General features: G+C 43.2%; 1 protein-coding gene across 1 annotated transcript in view; it reads right to left on the bottom strand.

Annotated features, from left to right (window-relative positions):
- Window positions 1–21182, bottom strand: part of UNC80 (unc-80 homolog, NALCN channel complex subunit) — a gene marked incomplete at its 3' end in the record, with an annotated part of 131639 nt that extends 110457 nt beyond the window's left edge. Inside the window, exons 1-8 of the mRNA XM_082001429.1 lie at window positions 20996–21182; window positions 19678–19726; window positions 12473–12629; window positions 11338–11636; window positions 8589–8712; window positions 6130–6203; window positions 5542–5681; window positions 1502–1763 (exon numbers count right to left, since the gene is read on the bottom strand). Coding sequence (XP_081857555.1) covers window positions 1502–1763; window positions 5542–5681; window positions 6130–6203; window positions 8589–8712; window positions 11338–11636; window positions 12473–12629; window positions 19678–19726; window positions 20996–21087 — 1197 coding nt within the window. The 5' untranslated portion in view covers window positions 21088–21182. The remainder of the gene's footprint in view (window positions 1–1501; window positions 1764–5541; window positions 5682–6129; window positions 6204–8588; window positions 8713–11337; window positions 11637–12472; window positions 12630–19677; window positions 19727–20995) is intronic.
- Window positions 21183–23460: the final 2278 nt, after the last annotated feature.

The raw sequence follows: 23460 nt of genomic DNA, 5'->3' as shown, positions 1-23460 counted from the left end.
ATGTGAAAAATGACCGGGTTGTTATGAGCAAAGGTAAAGGGACAGTATATGCATGGAAACAGGGAACCACATCAACAGCAATATCTTCCAATTCCCCCTCCAGCAGATGATGTCAAGGAGGATTTTCTGTACATGCACAGAAATCCTATAAAATCCCCATGAAAAGGTAGATTAAGACTGAAGAGTAATTCATGTCACCTGGCCTTTATGAAGAATGTCAAGCTTTTACAGGGACGAAACAGGCAACATTTTATAGAAAGGACACTAAAGTATAATACGGTTTAAACAATACAGCTGCTGCTGAGCCCTTAAAACTACAAGTAACCACCAGCCCTCGTAAAAATCATAGGAATGGCTATAAAATCCTGAGATCAAAAATAACAGTACTAATATTTACATTGTTTATACTTGTCTTCTGGTTTATGAGCACCTGGGCTGTAGAGGAGAACAGATATTTCACCTTTCTCCCTTAAAAAATGACAGGTCAAAAACTGCAAGAGCTCTACAATACTGAAAGCAGGGATTTTAAGAAAAAATACCAAAAATTCTGAGAGTTCCAAGTCAAAAAAGGCATTTCACAGCAACATTAACAGAAGATAGAGTCTTTTCCTTGAGGTGTGTCATAAAATTGGATTGCAAAAATAGAATCTGTATTAAATTTTGTTAGGCAGTTCCATCAACTTGGTAAATGAGAATTTGCCGTTAAAAGCCCACATGATGGGAGAAGAATGCAGAACCTAAAAGTAGCACAAATCAACAAGGAGATTAACTGAAACTGCAGCATCATCCCTATTTTATCCCTGGAACAACAGAGAGCTACCCAAAAGAAAAAAAAAACATTTAAGCTGTAACACAAAGGTATTTACTGCACCAAGGTCAGGAGTCTGGGGCTCCTTTTCCAGCAAAACAGGGAGCATGTCTTGACACCTATTAGGACAGTTTGTCTACTGAGGTTTTGTTGGCAAATATAAGGGTAAAAGTTACACAGTGAGAATAACAGCAGGAGAAGATGTAACAACATGGAGGGCATTTCTCACTGCCACTGTTTGCAAAGGCTGTTCCAATATTTTAACCCAAGTATTTGCCTGGAGCGTGCAGTGCTGTACCAAGCACAATTCCTTTTCTCTCTTCTGAAAGGTTACACCAAAGAAACTCAGTGAGTCCTGAGCATTACACCGTAAATGCAAAGGCAGTCTGATTTCTTCTGACAACTACATTAGTATATTTTCACATTAAAAAATAACGTTATCACAGTTCACTCTAGATTAATTATCCCAAATCAACCCTCAAGCTTTCAGCAGTCACCAGCTCTGACTCCCTGCACCAGACTCTGCCTCCAAAACCCTCACTGTTCTCAGGGCCTCTTTCTGAATCGATGCATGTATCCGACCTCCAGGCAGTTTAACCAACACCAAAGCTGTGCTTTTCACTACTTGTCCAGCCATCACTTCCCAGCATCACCACTACAGCTGCTATTTTCCTATTGATGGCAACTGCTTACCTGAGTTTTGTGGGTATTCACCAAAGAGGGTGCAGCAGCCACCATGGAGCTGCTGCGAGGTCTTGGTAAAGGGGTGATCTCTGGCTCAGGTGGTTTCTCTGGCTTTTCCTGTAGCATATGCCTCAGCCTCTGCAGGTAGTACATTAGTGACCACTGTGTGCCCTCCTCAGACCAATGTGGCTGCAGCAGGCAGCGCAACACTGCCACATCAAAGTATGTGGCATAGCGAGACTTCTGGCATGGTGGGATCACCAAGGACACCCTGTTCCAAAAAGTAGGAGTAGAAATGTTAGTCATCAGACTCCTTAGCCCTTAGATACTCAGCGCTCTGAATAAAGAACCACTCAACGATGATCTGTCAAGGTTGTATGTTCAGCTGCTCTTGAGGGGTCACTCTCGATACCACAAAATTTTCTCTGATGCTGGAAACCAGTTCTGTCCTAGCATACATGCTGGTCCACCCCAAAAGGCCCAAGAGCTCTACTAAAAGGCCTAAAATTTAGCAACTCATCAAGAGCTGTAAGCCATCCTCATTCTCCTGCCAAGTGCAGAAATCACGAGGATGTGTACACAGCTGCGGTCGGCTGAGCCTGCCAGGACATCTGACACTGACCCTTTGGGACTAAGGTCCTGACTGAGGAAAGCATTACTGAAGACATGTAAGTGGATATCTAGCTTTCAGCTCCCTAGACGACTCAAGTACATGCTTTGTTAAGTGTTTTCTTGGACAGGGTTGCTTTCTTAAACTGTGGCCTGAAGCCTCCAGCACCTGCACTGAGTAATTTCTTCAGCTGGAAACAAACAAGCCTTAGGAATCTGCTGTTCGCATACTAGTAATATATATTTAGGAGTGGTTTACATTTGTACACATCAGGCCTTACTTAAGGAGCAGGCAGAGCAGCTAAGTTAGTTAAACCTTCAAGCCAATTAAATTGATTCTTATACAAGTAAAAGTTATTGTTATGGACACTCTTTGCCAAGGTGTGCTGGAGAAAAGGACCATTTTTAGCCTTCACAATGATTCTTCTGCCTTTCAGGTGGTGTCATTTCCTGATGGGTTTTAGTATGGCATTTCCTAAGTATTGTAGAACTTACTGCACACAAAAGCAGGATGTCTGTAGTAAGCCTCAGAAAGGAGGCTCCAGAGATTTCAGATTTCAAAGGCATCATATCTGTTTTCAGAGCCAATCTTACCGCAGTAAATTGTCCCAACTCTTATTATTTGCGTTTTATACCACTTCCCTCCCAGCAGAGTACAAGTGGCCTGATCTACCTTCTGTACAGTCACTAGCTGTTAGGAGACAATCTGTCAGAAAAGCAGCAGTGAAAGGGAGTTGGAGGAATGAGAATCACATGGCAAAAGAAGGTGTGAAATGCTGAGGGTGGGGCAGGAACTCTGGAGATCTATTATTTTTTTGCCTGTGGAAGTACACAATTCGAATGTTTGTGCTCCAGGGTCTCAGAAACACACCTCTGTGAACCGAGTACTTCTTCCAAATAACGTGCAAACAGCATTGGCAAGGACACCCCCATCTCCAGCTGGGTACCACCACGTTCTGAACAGAGGCGTCCAAGGCCACAGTCCAGCAAAGCATTAGGGAACAAGTGGCAATATTGCCCAGTGGAACCTCTAAGCACTTGAAGCAAAGTGCATGCTTAAAGTGCTTTGCTGGATGGCTGCCCAGTGCCACAAAGCTTCCCTGTGCATCCAAGGCAGATACAGGACTGGCAAAGGAGGTGTGCAGTGAACGTTGGCACCATTTGGAATCACATGAACCCCACTCCGTATTACATGCTTGGAAACGGGGGTGCAGGTGGCAAGGCTGGGCTTGGAGCGATGTGTGCACCTACAACTCAAACCTGCAGGAGCTGGTTTGCTGCCAGCCCCACAGGCCAATGTTGAAGGCACTTGGCAACTGCAGACCTGCCCGTCTGTGTCAGCATATGTCACTATCTGCAATCTATAGATTCAAAGCTTCTCCCCTAGCGCTATATTCAAGGTAAAAATGTTACAAGTTTGATGACTTGAAAACGAGTTGTTACAAAAATCTGAAAAACTGAATTAGGAAGGAGAAAATAATGATAAAGGTAAATGGAAATACACAGTTTTCCTCATAAACCTGATGTGAAGGCTGCTTTTGGCACAGTCAAGATTGTGCCGCATAGATGCGCCCCATAAAAAAAAAAACATAAGGATAGCTGGGATACTCAAAGCATCCCAGCAAAAGAAATAAAGTCCTTCACCTCACTAGCAAATGAGCAAAGGATGATGCATTGCTCCCTGGTCACTTTGCAGGACCCAGATCACTGCCTGAGCCTAAACATAGGGAAACCTGAAGAACGACACAGCCTGGAGCAAGGCGTGTTCTCCTTACGACGAAATATTTGTCACTGACGTCCTTCCTGCAAAGTCTATTTCCCAGGCAGCATGTTCAAGACAGCAGCTGCATAAAGGGCTTGTGCCTTTATTTGCTTCAGTGTTAAACTGCATCATCTGTAAATGGAGAATTTCACTGAGTGGAGCAGGGATTATTAGCCAGAATTAGAGGAACAAGCAATTTGCTCAAGAAGTGTCTGAGGAACCAGAAATTAAATTCTGTGCTTCATTTAGAAGGAAACCCAGTATCTGTATGACCAGCTCTTGGCTGCCTGTGACTGCAGGCAGAGTGGAAAGGCAGCCTTCCTTCAACTCCGGCCCAAGGACAAAGGAATAGTGCGGCTGTTGGTACATAGAAGTAAACAACATTTGCTGCCCAGCTGTCTGTTGCTTGGCAACCAAAGCTCCCTGTACAGTTTTAACTGATCGATGAGTTCTGCAAATGAGGAGACATAATGATGCTCTCTTCAAAGCCTGTCTGAAGCTTCGTCCCCATAGCAACTACCAGACCCAGCTTGACAAATTGATCACCTGATGCAGTCTTCTTAAAAGGCTGCTTTTTTTTTTTATGGCTATGCACTCTCTGAGCTGTAGTGTTCATACATAGAAAGGCAGTTCTGTCCCTCACTTCAGTTTTACTGGCTCACATCAATACAAATTAAATAGAGACCCAGAACTGACAGCAGGCTCGATACAAAATCCAGAGGGAAGCCTCCTGATGGGATCAGAGCCCTAGAGAATAGCTTTGCCCCTTCCACCAGTTAAACGGTGCATCAATGCCCTTTTTGAAAAACCAGGACCATTCCTAGATTATATCCAGAAACCCACTCCATCCCACATTTCTTCTGTCTCTGTAACGAAGCAATTTCTTAAGACACTGCAGTGTTTTGGATGTGACATTTCCCAAGAGAGATAAGCATCAGGACCAAAATTTTCAGGAGGAGTCTAAATGACATTCCCAAACCCAGAGAGACCTAAAAATACAGATAGGTTTCCCTCCCTCTCCATCCCCTGAAAACACTCATCAACCTAATTTACTTATGTCACTACAGACTATCCAGCACTACTGAAAATCTGGTTCTATCTTTATCTCCCCAAATCTAGATTAAAAGAAGTTCATTTATCAGTGACATGCTGGAAAACCATGGCCTGAGCTCTGCAGGGAAAGCTGTGAGGATGTTTGCATGGCTGTGCTTCTTTGTTAGTCTGTTCCTTTGGGCCAGTAGTCTAAAGCAAGCTAAGCAGCAGGATGCAGAGAAAGCATAATGGACAGAGGCTTGCAAAAATCCTTTGCTAAAGGCAAAGAAAATGTGATCAGAAGGAAGCCAGAAAAGACACCAGCTGCCTGAGGCTGAATCTAGCTAAGGAAGGTTGAACCTGCAGGTTGTTAGTGTCTTTAATTACAAGAAACCAACATACTAGAAAAGACAAAAGAAACTGTCCCAACAGGCCAGCTAGCAATTTCTCCAATGAAAGTGGCATTGAATATCAAGTGTCACCACCTTGTTCATCACCCAGAACTGATATTTGTTGAATTAAGAGTTTGAGATAAACATCCAGCACCCTTGGCATGTATGGACAACAGCAGATTCAAGATAAAGGACTTCTGCGACCTCCACCATTGAGTCACACCAGCCTAACTTTCTGCTGAAGGGCTTTGTACCTGGGATGTGCGGTACCTCTCTCCTGAGAGGTTTGGGAGGATATGCTTCCATCCAAGGAATTTCCACGATGACATGCTGAAACAGTGGCCTTTGGAGGTACAGAATCTGGCTGGGTTGTCTCACAGACCACCTGTAGTCCCTTTGGATAGTTTTAATAAAAGGAAATAGGTATATAAACACATTTCTCCCTCCCATATTAGTTTTCTTACTGCAATTTCTGCTTAGACATGACTATTACTTATATCATAATACCATGGTAATACCATGGAGAAACTCATCAAGCCTGGGGCTTCTCAGTACTAGACATTGTACAGGCAAAGGGTAAGACAGGGTTCTTGCCCAAGAAAATACATAAGATCAGGCTTCCATCCTATAAAGATGGGGCAAGGCCAAGGAGATCCTGACAATTATACTCAATACCCTTTGGTTCCACCACAGACAAAGTTGGGAGCCTTCGGAAGAACTGTGAAGAACTGTAATTTCTGGAGATGGAATACTTTAGGGCGGTAACTGCAAGTTCTGTCTCAATATTAATTTCCTCCCTCAGCTCCTTATTCAAGCTTGTCTAATCTTAGTATAGAACTTACCTCGGTACGTCCACTATCCAGATTAGGGGATTCACAAGTCACGCTCTGATTGTTGGTGGGTGAACTTCTCTTAGCTGAGAAAAGAAGTCAAAAGGAAGACATTTCAGGAATCACCTCCAATATTAAAATGTACTACCAAAAGGATAAACCAGAAAACAAAAACAAACCCAAAGCAGCATCTCTCTGCTGCAGACTTCCTAGGCATTAAGCCACAGCCGTAAAATCAAAAGAAAAAAGGACTGTTTTAATTTTTGCACAATTCTTTCAATTGTGTTGTCAACAACATTGTCTACTGAGCATCTCTTTTTCTTTAAAATTAAATTTTATCCTAAGTCCATTTGGCATCAAATTGTGTCTTCCTGTCCATACTAGTGCCTTTTATTTTTGAGCTCTTCCTCCTCCTATTTTCACATATATTCAGCTTCTTTTCTAGGTTACATCCCTCAGAATGCATTGTGATTTCCAGTTTGACCTATGCCTTCATCACAAGAAACACAGGAATGTCATGCAGAAAGTTTGATCAGCGATACTGTGAAAGAACAAGGGCATCACAAAGACTAGGATGACAATTCTTGAAATCCTGTCACATCACAAGCCATTCAGATGTGATCTCCTATCAGACTGATTCCAAACAAAACATTTGAAAGCTTCTTCAGTAGATTTTTTTGAATTTGTCATTTGAAGGAAAATTTAAGGACATTTAACTTTTTTGTCGCAATTTGAGACAACAATGTTAAGATAGCAGAATCTTCCTTGATATCAAGAACCTCATTCCAATTTCTATTTCCATTCTGCTGAAAACATTTCCAAAACATAACAGAGTATTTTCATTTCAGACTTTACTCCTGAAGTTATTCATTAGGGATATTCTGACCATGCTTTGACCATCTATGGAAAAAATTCCAACAGTCCAAGAAAACTTAGGATGAATTCCTTTTGTTAGTTCCAGGGCTGAAATCCTATTTTTTAATCCCAGAATTTGAAGCAGAGGGAGGAAGATCTAGATGTCAAAAACAGATTTAAATCATTTGAAAGACTTGAATCTTTTCAACTCTGGACTGTCCCAGAGGCCTACAAAGCCTTCAGAACAAAATGTGACCCCCAAAATGACTTGTCATCAGAAAAACCTGATTTAGCGAACTACATTTTCACTACTGTGAAAATTACAGTTCCATGCTTATGAGAACAAGCAAGCAATGCCACAGCGATATACCCAGCACACGTTCAAGTCACTACCTTGTAGGAATTATGCAAAACTATTGTCTAAAAACAAAAGTTATAAAGTTGGGGGTTTTTTTTAGAACTTGGCCAGACACAAGGCTTGCAAGCCTAAGCACCTAACTCCAGTGTCATTATGGCCAAAGTACAAAGGACAAGCAACTCCTTCCAAAATGCAAAAGTGAATTCACAACCTAAGCCTTCTTTGGAGCCTCTTGAAACTACTTTAACTTCACAACATGCTGAAATATGAATTTTAGATTGGAAGAGAACCTACACTGCCAACTGTGTGCTTTTCACTGTTAATTTTTGTCCAGTGCTAGTCTAGGAAAGCCCTCCCCACCTGCATCAGGCTGCTGGTAGATACTGCCTTTGCCCTTCTTAATAACTAAGAAAGATATGGTGAAACAGAGATAGGAATCTGATGGGAAAGGATAACCCTGCTGAAGAGTTTCTCATTTCTTAATTGTGATTTCTCTCTCATCTCCTATTTAATTATTAGACAAATGTCAGTTGACTCCGAGGGGAAACAAACTAAACTACTCTCAAAGGTTTCACAGAATCATTAAAGTTGGAAAAGACCTTTAAGAACATCAAGTCCAGACATCATCCTGACACCACCACGCCCACTAAACCATGTCCCAAAGCACCACATCTACAGGCTTTTTGAACACTTCCAGTGATGGTGACTCCACCACCTCCCTGGGCAGCCTGCTCCAATGCCTGACCACTCTCTCAGTAATGAAATTTTTCCTAATATCTAGTCTAAACCTCCCCTGGTGCAACTTGAGGCCATTTCTTCTTGTTCTATTGCTAGTTACTTGTGAGAAGAGACCAACAGCCACCTCACCACAACCCCCCTTCAGGTAGTTGTAGAGAGTGACAAGGTCTCCCCTCAGCCTCCTCTTCTCCAGACTGAACAATGCCAATTCCCTCAGCCACTCCTCATCAGACTTGTGCTCCAGACCCCTCACCAGCTTCGCTGCCCTTCTCTGGACATGCTCCAGCACCTCAACATCCTTCTTGTAGCGAGGGGCCCAAAACTGAACACAGGATTCAAGGTGTGGCCTCACCAGTGCCAAGTACAGGGGCACAATCACTTCCCTAAAGTTTGACTAGTTCCTGCAGGGTTAACATATTCCTTCAAATATGATGGCTACAGAACGCAAGGCAGCATCAGGCAAACAAAGGAAAGGCTTCCCAGCTCTCAGGAGCTACATTACCACAGCAAAGTCACAGACCTGTAACGATATTCCTGATCGGTTTTACAAGGGCGTTGAAGGCAGAAACTTCAGGCTGCCTGTGTTCCCACATAGGCTGCCAAATAACAAGGCCACTAGCCAACCGAAATGTCAGGTCAGACTCCTAGAGAGACAACAGAGGTTGTGTCACACAAAAGCTCACACAAAAGAAAGTTGTTTCCAGTCTAAAAGCATTGTCATTTCTCTGATGCACAGATCTTACAAGAAATGAGTGATACCACGGGCAGTTCTGTAGTCATTATATGCTACCTCAAAAGCCACTGACAATACTCAGCAGGCATTAATACATTTCAAATATAGCTATTGAAAAATAATAGGGAAATCTCAATACAAAAATATACAACAGTTTTTTTCCAAATGACATTTCTATACTAGTTAATGAACTCCATTTTTTTCTAGGACATTAAACTGTAAAAGAAAAAGCCATTCCTGTGTCAGAAGGTGTCCCTTCTGACCATATAACCACTTCATATTTAGTATTCCATCTCAGCCTTAGGATTTACGCTCCGAGACTTCAACTTCTTGCCACAAAAGAAAAAGAATACTAAATATAAAAACAGTACGTAGAAATTGAGGAAACATGAAATCTAACAAATTACTATGAAATAGCAGTATGCAATAATATTATTATTAGCACTATTAGTATCTGAGCTATGTGAATACAGAGACATTGATACTTGTGCCATCATTGTTTTACATATGCAAGTAGTGCTGAAATAATTTAAATTAGTACACAAGTAAATCTCAGCAGGATCAAGGTGCAGGTATGCACTTACTTGACCTAAGGTCAGATCTACATTAGGAGACACTGACATTGGTATATTCCAGCTATTCCCCATAAGGCAAAAAAACATGGTAATAGCAGTTTTGGCAGCTTAATAATAGCTGCACCACCGTCTCCTGTTGACATAGCTCTACATGCCTCAGCAGCTGAAATCAATGATGCAGACAGAGCTAAAGGAACGGCAGGAGCTGACTACTTCTAGCTCTCCAGCCCTTCTATTCCCTGCTCTTCGTTAGTGCTGTCTCCTCATAACGAGCTTACAAGCTTTGTTAAGAACTAAGCTTGTTTTTAATGACTATTTTTACTAAGGAGCACCTTGCAAGGCTTTTGGTAGTGGTAGCAGTAACATGTGTTGCATTCTTACTTTGCACTGCTAGCTTTTGGTGACATGCCAACACTATTATCTACAGTTGTTAAGTTACAGGATTGCATGCACCCCCCTCTTCCCCAAAAGCCTCATTTAAAAACACATTGCTAAATCCACAGATCCTCTCAGAAGTTAGGAATTCCATCATTTAGGTCTGCCTGTACAAACATGTATCATCTTCCTTGAGCACGTACATTACTTTGGTTATCTGATCAGAGAGTATTCTTCCCCTGAGACCTCTACTTCTGTGAAACACAGAGGGGACAATGCTGACTTAGCGAGCCAGTTACATGCCTCGTTTACCTCACCTTTTTTTAGCTTTGCTTTGATGACAGAAACATGCATGTTTTCATGGGCTTTTCAATGTTCATCACTCCAGTAACTCAGAGATGTCAGAGATTTTCAAGGTAAACCTGAGATACTGTTATTAACCTCATCTTGTAAATGGGAAAATACATCCCAGAAAGATTAATATAAAGAAATTGGAAACCTAATCTCAAATAGCCAGGGTCTACCTCCAGTTTCATTTCATTTATTCAAAGGGCAGCCCACATTTCTGTGTAGCACTGGGAAAAATTCAGCATTTCTTCCTGTCATGTCCCAGTAGCTTACAGATAAAATGTGGAACTAGTAAACAAATATGAAAAAATTGGGCTAAATAAACTGAGCAATACTGTACAGGAACTCAGTAGAAGTAGGGAAAGAAGCTAGCTCTCCAGACCTGCTTTCATCTGCCTTAACGAAAAAATTATCCTTTATCTCCTGTATCTCTTACTTATCTTCTTCAACTGTTGCAGCATACAAGGCTGGATTAGAACAGGTAACAGCCTCCATCACTTCATGACTTTATAGACCTTTTCCAAACACCTACTCTCCAGAGCCAGTTTCTCTTCCGAGGCTTAGCTGGAAACACAGAGGCTAACCAGCACCCTCCAGAGAGACTAAAGACAAGAGACAGGAGTCAGAGCATGTAGAAAATGTCTTGTCATCACACCACTTCACAAAGCTGATGCACTCAGCATAAAACCAGAGGGACCCCAGCAGACAGGAAGCCTGCAGCCTGCTCCAACTTCAGAACAAGGAATGCTCCGTTGCCTTTGCCACTGCCATGCTTATACTGCTATCACGCATTCCTGGTAATTAGCATCAAGATGATTAGTAATGACAACAACAAATCCCAGTGGCAGCCCCATGCTAGAATCCCTGAAAAGCTAGCAAGGCCCTTCTGAGCAATGGTTGAGAATCACTGGAGCAAGCTAAAGCTCACAATCATTTCTGCAGGTGCCAGAGTCCTAAAGACTTCACAAAGGCCACAGATCTTTGACACTCCCGAGGGCTGAAAATGGCTCACTTCAGATTTGTTTCCCTTTGTGCCTGCCTGACACTGTGGTGACTGTTCATGTCACTGGAAGTATTTCTTCCTGATGGCAGTGGTACTCTGCCATCTTGTTAAAACATTTCCAGTGGTCATCTAGCATGTGCTGTAGGCTGAATTAACTAACCATCTAAAATGCAGAATCATTATTTTCCTGCTCAGAGATGTCTCCACACAAGTACCCCACCAGTGTTTCACTTACTTTAATCCTGTGGACAAGGGGAGCAAAAAGGAACACAAAGAGCTCCACTGTGGCCATGGAGTTCTGCAAGAACTTCCTTCTGTTATTCTCCTCATCATCATTTGTGGCACTGGGCTGGAGGTGCCCTGGTGATCCCTGGTTTTCGGCCTGGTGGATAAAGGCGCTGCTGCTCCCTCCCCAACTAGAGCCTCTGTCTCCTCCGAATCGGTCATTGCTGCAGTCCTGAGGGGCCTCCAGCAGCATCCAGTGAAGAGTGTGAAGAAGCTTTGTTTCAGCTACTCCAAGCTTATCCTGATGTCCTGGATGGAAAAATGCATCACAGTATCTCACAGGGTTTCCATTAATGGTACTGTTGAGACTTTCAGAGCCGCACAGGAAACTGAGCATCCAACATCCAAGCATTTGAAAATTAAAATTCTACCATTACAAGTATCAGCATTATGTTTGAAACCTCCTAATTCACAAGTCTCCATTTACTTCACAGCATTCGCAGTTCAGACCCCAAAACATTAGTTGCAGGGTAACTGAATGCATGGACATAAATTTACTGCTCCTAAAAAATACCAGCTTGACAGTCTTGTCTGTTTGACTCTATTGAATGGCATGCCTCATGAGTAAATTCCTGCTGAAATCAGTAAAAGACTAATAAAGTTGTATTTTGGACCTGGTCCTATCCTTATTATCTGATTGACTTAGCTGCTGAGAATCAAAAGCATTAGTCTGAATAAAAAGAAAAAGAAGGGGGGGGGGGGAAGAGGAAGAACACAAGATATTAAAGGTACCTGCTGCAACTGGGCTCTGCACCATGCCTTGAAAGAAATATGTATTCCTTCAGGGAACCCATGCCTGCTGGGTGGAAAGACTTTTGCAAAAGCTAGTCCTATTATCTCTGGAAAATAACTAGCAAAATATTATTGAACTACTTTGACTCTTCAGCTCATCAGACCATTAACTTCACTGGGGAAGCTCTCACAGGTTACCCTACTATAAATGAGAACAGACCAAGAAAGGCAATCCACAGAATGAACTAACTAGGATTCTAGGATTTACAATATATTGGCACCCTGAGCATCAATCTGTCATATTTTTACTGATAACTTCAGTAATGGAAAAACAAATTCACGTGAGCACTAACCTAGCTTGTTTCGGTTGGAGAGCAATGTTGCGGTGCAGTGCAGCACATGCGGGAGCGCAGCTTGGACAAGCTCCCAGCGAGAAATGCTCTGGATGGCTTCAGAGAGAGCTGGAGAAAGGCCATGCAGCTTGTTCTCTACTAAAACTCTTTCAAAAGACTACAAGTAAGAACAAAAAAGAAAAGACACTGTATATCTATTTCTGCACATACTTTCTAGTACATACAACATTCTCTTTTAAAAACCTGTAATCTCTAAGTTTTCATTATATAACAAAAGCAAACCTTAGAATGTTTTTCCTGAAAGACACATACTGTAGCTAAAGCTCACCAGACACATGGACATACCTGGATAAGAAATGAATGGGCCACCCAATATATTTTCTGTAATAAAAAAAGAATTAAAGCAAGTATCATGTGTATATCCGTAAGTGCCGACATCAAGCCAAATTTACAGTTGTGCTGGGTATTAATCTGACATGCCAGTAATCCTGTTGGAAGTCGCAGGAGCTAATGAAGCCTGTATTTGTGGAGCTGAGCGCTGGATATTCTTCTCACACACACATGCTCTTTCAGTTTAGTGTAACGTAAAGGGCAACCCATTAAAGGTATATGGGCCTTAGGAAACATTTTCACACCCTGACACAAAAAATAATCAGTGTACAAAATTTTTTGTCGAGCCATGATGTAATGGTTTTGTGAACACTTAAAAGAGCTGACGGCTCCACAAATTCATTATTTCCACCTCAATCAACGGAAAATAAGACTATCTGCTTTTGAAATCCCTAAGGTTCTAATAAGTTCCTTATTGCTAGTTGCTCCAACCATTTCAATAAGTTCTTCCTCTAACCAGATACAAAGATCTCATTATAGGTCACAAAAGCAGTTATACTTGTTCACCGAAGCTCCTAAAGCAAAGAAATACATTACTGATAATGCATGTCCTTGCCATATAGCAGCTTAGCCTCCTAGCTGCCTTTTTGTTCACAAGCTGTTTCACGAATTTTATCAGGCTCTGGGCAAACTGTTGGCATTCATGACCTAATGGATGCTTCAAATGCCCTCACTCCAGACTCATAAAGCTTATTATTCGATACTAGTCATACCATTTTTTCCTGTAAAATTGGGGGATGGAGTATAATAAGAATAGACTCAATTACAAAGAAGAAAAGCAAAAAGGGCAACAGCCATAACCTAGCTCTCCTAAACAACCAGCCACTCCCAGATGTGGCACGCTAACCAGTGGTAACATGCACTCTTCTGCATACCCCAGCTACCGTGCACATTCATTCTCTCAGGTCGTAGCCACATCTGTCACAGTGTGGGCAGACATGAGCTCCTCCATCGAGAGGCAGGATACCCTGGTGCAAGCATACTGCTGCACCATCGTGGTTTTACAGCACCCCCATAACAGCTCTGCTCTGGCCAGCACAGAGGCAGAGGAACACACGTCTATCTGTACTTAAAACCTAAGACCGAAAGTCCCCAATAGCCCCAGGCTTAGACAAAGACAAGGGGAGATGCACTGCATGATTTACACAGATGTCTTTGAGGGGTATTCAGAACTAAGTATGCTTATAGAGGATTAAGTCCGTAGCAACGCAAATTGAACCTCAGGAAATACCGACGATAAACATCAGCTGCCGATAAACATAAGTATGTGGAAAGTCATACTGCCCACCTACTGGAAACCCCAGGTTCTAGTCAGAAAACTCAACAGACTTTCTTCACGGACCAATGGCTGAAATTGGAGGGCATTAGCTGCAATACGTGGACAAAACCACTGGCTTCCTGGGGATTAGTCAAAAATAATGTGCCATGGATTAGGTTGTCAGCAATGTGTATTTCTTAGCACCAGGATCAGGTAACATGTCTACCAGGGAAAGGATGCCTCAAATCACACTTGCAGCAATCTGCTGGGGGCCACATTGCCTACAAAGGGAAACGGTCTCCTGCCATTCGTTCCTATTGGCTCAGGAATGGGAGGAACACGAAGGGATAGCCGATGCCTGGAAAGCTTTGGCAGGCAGGGGAGCAAAGTACTCATTGTAAGGTCCGAGTATTCTGTTCCATTCATGAACTACGAAGTCATCGAACCACAGTAGCAGTCAAGAGCACATTAGTATAAAGACAGCAGAGCTCTAGAACAACTATCCCAGACAAGGCTACCTAACAAAAGGGGGGAACAAAGCAGCAAAGTATCCCCAGAAGCAAGACAAGAAGTGCAGGGTTAATGCACAGTTACAAACAACAAAAAGTCTGAAAGAACCAGTGAAAACCATGACATTTTATTTATTTTTTTCAAAAGGTGACAGGGTGCCACTCCTTATTTGTTGCTCCAGCCACACACTCCCACCTCTACTCATGCATCAGCTCAGGGGCTGACTGAAGCCTTCATTCAGCCAAGTCAAGCTTTCACACAAGCCAAAATGAAGCTCAGCGTAGGGGCATGTAGTTTTGGTGAGGTTAGTGAGCTGAACTAGCTCACTGAAAGGCCTGCCAAGCACCAGCGCTGACCTAGGCTTATTGAAAGAAATTACCTTCTCACCTCCAGTAGCAAAGCCAAACCATAAGTTCACACGTCAGTACAGTGACAAAGCTATTCAGTTTATGGAGCAAGGGGAAGAAAAAAATAAAATCACTGTAACCAGAAGCGCTGTTCTGCAGTATGATGGAAGACACGTTGCTGCTCTCTGGCTTTCCATTCAAGGTCTCATTCACAGGTACTTCAATGGCATCACAGAGAAAATCCTCCAGCAACTGCCTTCTGGAAGCTATGGCCACATTCTGCATACTTGTGGAATTCTTCCTCTTCATTCAAGAGGGAGCTAAGGAATCTGTGATTATATTTTTCAGTTAGGCCTGTATTCACCTCAATGTTTTGTGTTTCTGAGCCACATGAAGCTTTTGCTACACGGTTAGTCACTAGATTCCTCTGTTCTTTCCTGGCCTGAGCAGGAAGCTAAATATATTTCTGTACCCCAGTGAAAGATTAGCTTCCAGAACAGCATATGTGATCACAAGCATCTGAGACAGAAGTACTGTATGTTGCCAGAAAAAATGCTAACACAAACACTACTGTACGGAAACCAGTGAGTGTCCCCGTGTGCTACAGGCACTGGCTGATACACAATTGCCACCATGCATGTACTGTCAGCACAGGACCTAGTTGGCATCAATCCCCACACTGATAACTGTCACAAGCAGCCCAACAAGAACATGCAGTTCTTTGGACAAGTGTTCCCATGGGATTTGCCCAAGTTCTCCATAAAGGTCCAGCTCACAGCAGCTTCTGCCTACACCAGACATTCAGATGCAAGGCCCTGGTTTAGCATTTGCTGCTGTAGAGCCTCCCTTTTGGTCTGCTATGGCTCTACTCTAACTTTCAGGACCCGCTTACAGAGAATATACAGTCATTAAGGTGGAAGATCTAAATTTTCACCCCACATGAACTAAGCAACTGCTGCTACAGCTAAGAGGAGTTACATGCTTCAATGAGAAGGCTGAATGAGAATGTCTAAAGTAAGTTCCCTTTAAGTCAGTCAGAAGAGAGACTGTCATGCTATGGGTATGTCTGGAGCTGCAGCCTCAGGGCTGCTGCTTGGCTAAGAAAACAGTTACCTACTTATAGCAGGTTTGTCCATACCTGCAACACCCCACGTGCCAAAAGAGGATAAAGAACATCTGCCAAGGTAGTAGTGAGAGAAGTCAGTCTTATGCCTTGGCTGGAGAAAGGGCAGACCCTTTCAGCGGTGCTCTGTGTGTGTGTTCAGCTCCCTCAGGGCCACTTACACAAGCATTTTTCCTTTTAGCCTAGTGACACCAATCGATTTTCACAGGGAGTGGCGGTCAGTCTTTGTGGCTGCCTGCCCACCGCTGCTGTTCTCCTTTTACCTAAGGACCATAGGAACTGTCAAATTACTTTGTGACCAGGGTCAGCCTGTGTGTCACTTCGCTGCTGGAATGGGTACAGCTTTGCTCTAGTCACATGACTAAGCCCAGGGGAGCTGTACCTGTGGCAAACTGCATAAGGCAGCAGGGGCTCAGCCAGGCCCCTAGCCCCCACTAGACAGCCAGGATCTGGGGAAGCTCAGCACCCCCTGTTCCATCCTCTCAGGAGTGCCAGATGAGCTGCAGGTCTCCTCCAGGGAAGTAGCCCTAGAGGATCTCATTTGGGAAAAAAACAAGATGGGGGGAAAAAAGAAAGGCAGTAACCTTAGGAGAGCTAAGCCCAGTGCTTAGCCTAGTGTACATACAGTATGACCGTGGCAGAGACACAGAGAAACTATTAGTGCTTCTGGAACCAGACTTCTGTCCTTGGAGGAACCTTACTGCCCTGTTCTTCCAAAGCTCAGGCTGCACCACAGTGGAAAGCAGATACCATGTCTGAAGTCACTTCAGACTGACTGGAAAGAACTTGAAATGCAGGCAGACTGTTTCATCAGTCTGAGGAAGGTCCTCTGAGTAGGGAAGAGTTCCTAGAATGATCTAACACATTAACCTAGGAGTTCATAGAACAAGGGATGGTAAGGCTCCATTGTTTACCAAACATAGTAATAGTACAAACATTGACAAGCAATGAAACACAGATGCCAAGCACTTTTTTTTTTTTTTAACAGAAAATTCCCATGTTCAAAAACTCAGTTTTCTTCAACCATGTCCACTGGATAGATAAAATAAAGGTGGCCTCTTCTTAAACTTTGTTCCATATTTATCCTTTAATCACTCATAACCACAAAACATATTACTAGATTTGCAAAAACAAGTTAAAAAAAAAAAAACAAAACAGAAAAGAGGTAAACTTTGAATTTGCAGGATCCTTCAGAAAACGTTTGGGTTCTTCCATGCCCAATGCAGTCCAGCGTAAAAGAACTTAAACCATATCCTTGAGTCCCTTACCCTCCACCAGAGAAATGCATTAGCTTTGCACAGCACTCACACATGTTCCTGTGAGGTTATTTACAGCTTTGACTCATGCACATTAGGAATGACATTGTGTCAGGGCAGAATAGCTTCAGAATGGGGAGAAGGAAGAACGTGACATCCACACTGAGGCACAAGAGCATTTAGACAGTGTTAAGACAACGCGAGGTGACTGTATTTATCTTCAGATTATTCATAGACCAATTGAAGTCAGTGTGGTTGTTCAGGTAAGGAAAACAAGGCTATGAAATGGCCATGTTTTTCCTCAAGTATTAAAATATAAAGCAAAGCTCAAAGCAGCAATGCAATCTGCTCTTGCAGACCAGATGCTGTACTGAGTCTAGGCCTCCAGCATCTGCTTCCTTAATGCACAATATGCAGCAAATTCTACCGCAGCAAGTTTAGAGCCAAGAATAATAATAGAATACTGCACAATGTTGTGTCATATGCATTGTCAGACAGTTAACAACCTATATGCATGCCTAGAACAATTCTGGCTAGAGAATTTTTAAAAGGACAGATCATATAACAAGTGCACAGTATTTTTTTAGGCACACCAGTCAATACAGTGGTGTTAGATAGTCAGCTTGATGTTTCAGAGGGCAAGCCCCCATCAAGTTCCAGAAACCTTGTCTCATCCATGTGTGCAGCACTCTGCTATCCCACTGGATAATACTGAAGGTGTTAATGTGGGCAAGACATTCTTGTGCATTGGCAGGAATAGGAAACTGATGAGCAAAAGAAGGTGGCAGATGCAGTAGCTCAGGCTGTATCCCATCATTTGTTCAAAACTAAGATTCACCTCTGAAAGCTTTCTATCATAATTTAATGATTACATTAAGAATTGGAGAAGAATCAAGTTCTCCTTCATCCAAGGGGTGGAAATGGATTTGATCTTCATGAAATGCATTGTTCTAGAGCTCCCCTTCCCTTGTCTGAAGGGTGTGATTTTGGTGTCTTGCAGTTGTTGGGTGTTGTGTGGGGTTGGTGGGGTGTTTTGGTTTGTTTTTTGTTTTTGTTTTAAACACTTTGTAAACTCTGATGTGTGTTTATAGAAGAAAGGTGCTTTAGAATCAGCCTGGGGGACATAGAGGAAGACCCGATGCCCACAGCACAGCATGAAGCACAAGGAAGTCACAACAGACAGGTACATCATGGAGAACACACAGAGAAGGCAGCTCTGTCCCTCCACCCAACAGACATTAGCTCACAGGTGGGGCCACAGCCTCAGATTACAGGTGCTTCAAGACATGCACACTGCTGAGACTCCTGGGAAAGGACATAAGGCAACAAGCTCCATTTATTAGCCTCTGAACAACCAGGAATTGTCAATGCTATAAACCAGTGATGATGCTTTTTGCTCCATGTGCCAGAACTACAATACATTTTACTCACCAACACACTAAGCCAGCAGTCCTCTATCAGTATCTAGCAATAACCCTGAAAAATTCACGGATTTCTTAGAAGAAAATTAGTCAGCAGTGGCTAGGGCTTTCCCAGCTTAATATCTTGTGAGAAGGAAGTCAGAAAATTGCTGCAGAGAGACCCAAGTACTTTAAACTATTAAGATACACGTCCAGACCAAGTTTTTCCAGTCTGTCAAGTTTGGCCGCAACTGCTTAATGTACTTTAAGTCATCCAAAGATCAGCAACAGTTCAAGGAATTCTGAAATTCCCTAGATACCCACCTTATTTGAACTTGCTGCATGCCTTCCCTTTCTCCTCCCTTTAGACAGTAGATTGAGGTTTCATTTGAAATACAGTTAGAAGTAAGAGGTTTTAGTAGCTGCATAATAACCTGTCTTTAATTATGCTCCCTCTATGTTCCAGTAGAGGAGGTACTTTCATCTTGCACAATGGTAGAAGTATCATTTAAAGCCCGTCAGTTATGTTTAGATTTTCAGTATTTTAAGTCTGAAAAAACTCCAGTAACTGCAAACTGAAATGACATCAATCTCATCTGAAAGCACATACAAACATGAGGAACCAGCTTGTTGTAGCTCAGTCTGTCCAGACCATTATTTATTTTAATTACCAATTAGTTCAATTACTAATATTCAAATCAATATATTTTTGTTGTGTCTAGAGATGCACATGATATCCAAATTCTCTAGCTAGGAAAAGGTTTCAAAGCCTTCATGTGATAAGAGTACAAAATTAAGCTGAATGGACCAAATCCACTCTGGTGTAAGCTGAGAAGCTTGCTGATCAGCCACCATGGTCAGATCAAGTTGCATGAAAAGTTAGTTACTAGTAAGAGTTGAAAAAGAGAAACATGTACGTACCACACAGGAAGCTTCATATTGTTTCCCCAGTTTAGGTCTTAAAAATGCACTGAAGGAAGGGAGAAAAAGGGTTAGAGACCCAGTACTTCAAGTGTGGATTTTGCTTAGTTATTTTTAGGATATTTCTCATGTCAGAAGATTGGCAACAGGCTAAGAAACTTAATGTAAAGGAAGACATAAGGCCAAAGCAAGGTTCAGATACCTGTTGATGACATTTGACAAAACACTGTTACCTTTTCTAGCAGACAAAAGTGCCCACACTGATATGCCAAGAGGTAGTTAATCCACCCTGAAAAAAAGTCCTGTTCCTCATGGATAAAGATCTTCCATCAGATAGTTTTCAGCCATTTTACCTCAGGGAAAGATTTTCAATATATTCTCTTTAAAATCTGTTAAATATTACTGAACTTCGCCTTGCCTCTATTTTAAGCCAGAGATCCATTTGCCAGTTTTGTAATAAGTATTTTCCTCTACCACTGCTGATGTAGAAGTCTTATGATGAAATGCAGGCCTGTACCCTCTAGGTAGAGAGCACCCACCCTCTACTGTTGTTTCCCTCCAGAATGGGATCAGCATTAAATATAAAAAAAAAAAAAAAAAAAAAAAAAATCAGGTCATCTTATTATAGCTTTTTTTTTTTTTTTTAGGACAGTGAACTTGGGGAATAAAGGGATTTTGTGACTGAGGCCTTAAATTAGAGCCACAACCTTCAAACCTTCCAACCTCCTCCCCCACACCCTGTAATATTTTCAGCTTAGAATTCTCTTATGATGGTATTCACAAGGAAGAAAGTCCCAGCCATACATTCAGCCTTCCCCTCACACATCATTACTCTCGAATCCAATGAAATAAGGTGAGCCTTTGACGTATTTGTTCGCATTCTGACCTCTCAAAGCATAGATTACACTTCCAGAATGGCTGCAAATACAGATACAAGCAAAACTGCAAGTCTGGTGCGGCACCAAGGGATGCTGCTTCTGGTACCAGAGCTCCAGAAGTCCTCTTAAAAGCAGGGGTGGAAGTGGGGGAGGGACGACAGGGAGGAGGGGAAGAGGTGCATAGACACACATACACATGGATGTTTTAAAGTCAAATCAAGAAGCTGCCTGGGACTGCCACTAGGTTAAGCTGCCTCAAGTCCTTCCCCCATCCCCAATACACGCAGATTGCTCTATATTGAGCACAATTGTTTCACGCCTTCCCGCTGCAGCTGTAATAACCGCTGCCTCCACACCACTGGGCAGCAGCTAGCCTGCTCTCCCACCCCCCCCATCCTGTTGCAGCTGCATCCTAAGTACCCAGGGCTTGCTGCTCTCACCTGGTTTGCCTCCATAGGAAGGTCTGGATGGGCAGAGGGATGCCACGGCCGCTCTCCTGCTCCTGGCCCTCCGAGCTTTTCCTTTTCACCATGATGCTGATGACAGCTGCTGCTGTGAGCCGGTCTTAGCAGACACACCAGTCAGGATCTGCCATGGCTGCCTCTTTGCTATCCAAAACTCTTTACCCTCTTCCCTTTATCCCCTGCAGCCCACCCCCTCTCACACCTCCCTTCAGCTTTGCCGGTGCAAGATGGCTGCAGAAGGCAGGGAGGAAATTAGGGGAGCGAAGATGTCCGCGTCCCTCTGCTTCCTCCCTGCCTTCAGCACCTCCCTCTGTGGACAGCTCCCGGGCGGGGGCGGCACCACCCGCCCCGCCCCGGGCCTCCCGCACAACTTCCCGCGCGCGGGGCACGGCGGCCCCTCCCGCCGGCCCGGAACAACGGGGCCGCTGCTGCCCCCGCCGCGGGACGCTCAGCGCGGAGCGAGGCTCCTAAACGGGGAGGACCTGGCCGACGGCAAGGGCGGGGAGGGACGGGAGCAAGTCGTGAACCCCCGCTGAACGGCACGGTTGGTGGTAGGGGCGGGGGAAGTTCGGGATAGGCAGCCCGTGGGTTCTTCTTACGCAGGAAGAGTTGAGGCAGACGGAGGCAGAGAGGAGGGCGAGCGCCAAAGCGGCGTTACGCGTGTTTCCCACTAGGCACCAGGCTGATCCGACAGACACACAGATATATCCGAGTCAGCCTTGCTGGAAGTACTTCTCAGTCACTGTCAGGCTAGCTCTCCTTACATACCTAGGGTATCAGAAGACAGTCATAGAATCACAGAATATTTTGGGTTGGAAGGGACTTTTAAAGGTCATCTAGCCCAACCTCCCTGCAATGAGCAGGGACAACTGCAACTAGATCAGGCTGCTCAAAGCCTCATCCATCCTGACCTGGAATGTTTCCAGGGATGGGGCATCTACCACCTCTCTGGGCAACCTGTGCCAGGGTTTCACCACTCTCATTGTGAAAAATTTCTTCCTTAGATCTAGCCTGAATCTACTCTCTTTTAGTTTAAAACCACTACCCCTTGTCCTATCACTCTGGGGCCTGCTAAAAAGTCTGTCCCCATCTTTCTTATAGGCCCCCTTTAAGTACTGGCAGGCTGCAATAAGGTCTCCTCAGAGCCTTGTCTTCTCCAGGCTGAACAACCCCAACTCTCTCAGCCTTTCTTCAGCTCAGACGGTGTTCCACCCCTCTGAGCATTTTGTCTAGGGAAAGTAATCTGCTGTACATACGCATGCAACACCAGTAGCACATACTGTGTGACGGCTTCAACGCAAGGGCTCTGCAGCAATGATGGTTTAGTTTAAACTATTCAGCAGCCATTTAAACTCAGCCCAAAGATTTTTGCACTGAAGTGGCTGAGGATCTCTCGTGTCATGTGTCCTGCTGACTTGCAGTGAGGGTGGGGGACTACAAATAATTAATAGAATAAATGAAAGACCAATGCAAGCCCACCCTTATCAGTTATTTTTTAACAAAAAAAAAAAAAAGGGTGATACTCCATTGCTTATATAAAAAGATTGCGAGAGATGCTCCAACAAGCCAAAGCCGTATTTATCCCTGTCTTTCAATCTTCCTACTTAATACTGGGTACTTAAAGTCTCACCGAGGTCATCCCTTCCTGGAATGGGAGCTGAACTAAACACCACCACCTATTTCCTTCCCTATGGGCACTTTGAGAAACAGGTTTGCTGAAAACCCAGTGCCACTACTTTGATAATCTACATTTAATCCGACTCAGGATAAAGATTTTTCTGGTGCCCAAGCCAATGCTTCCTTGCAGTGACTTGGGCTGCTCTCGATCTCTGCTCATGGAGAACAGGACCCTATGTGGTCTACATTTTGCTAAAATCCCTCTCTTGCACAAAAAGAGTATTAAGACAGTTTATTAGAAGGTACTCCGTTTAAAAAAAAACCTACACAATATGTTTACAACCAAAAAGTTTTAAATACTTAAAATCATCTATCTACCCGAGTGCAAAAATGCTGAACTAGTTGGTTTTGTTTGTCTTGTGTGGTTGGGTTTTCTGCTAGCAGTAACAATTTCTGCTGGTGCACAGAAGTAAGGTCTTTTCATTCACAGGATTAGCCTGCTCAGACCAGAAAGTTTTGAATTACTATTTTCTTTCCTTCAATTAAGTCAGGTCAGACAGGGAAAAAATAATCTTGATTTCTAACACCCTATGAGAACTAACTACAGAGAGAAGTTGGTTAAAACAAATTACTTCTAAAAGCAAGGTATGTATTAAAGAAGTTTCCCTACTCCACATCCCCTTAATGGATCCAGAACTTTGTGTACAAAGTCTTCTTGTTTGGAAAGCAAATTTGAGTTTTAATTCCTGCCAGCATGCCTCTTGACAGCCACAAGTGAAACATAACTCAGGAGGAGTGATAAACACATTCTAAAATAATTGCTT

This window comes from Phaethon aethereus, assembly GCF_964289735.1.
Source record: "Phaethon aethereus genome assembly, chromosome: 6".
NCBI lineage: Eukaryota > Metazoa > Chordata > Aves > Phaethontiformes > Phaethontidae > Phaethon > Phaethon aethereus.
The sequence above is the reverse complement of the archived record's forward strand: the minus strand, read 5'-3'. Positions and strand labels throughout refer to the sequence as shown.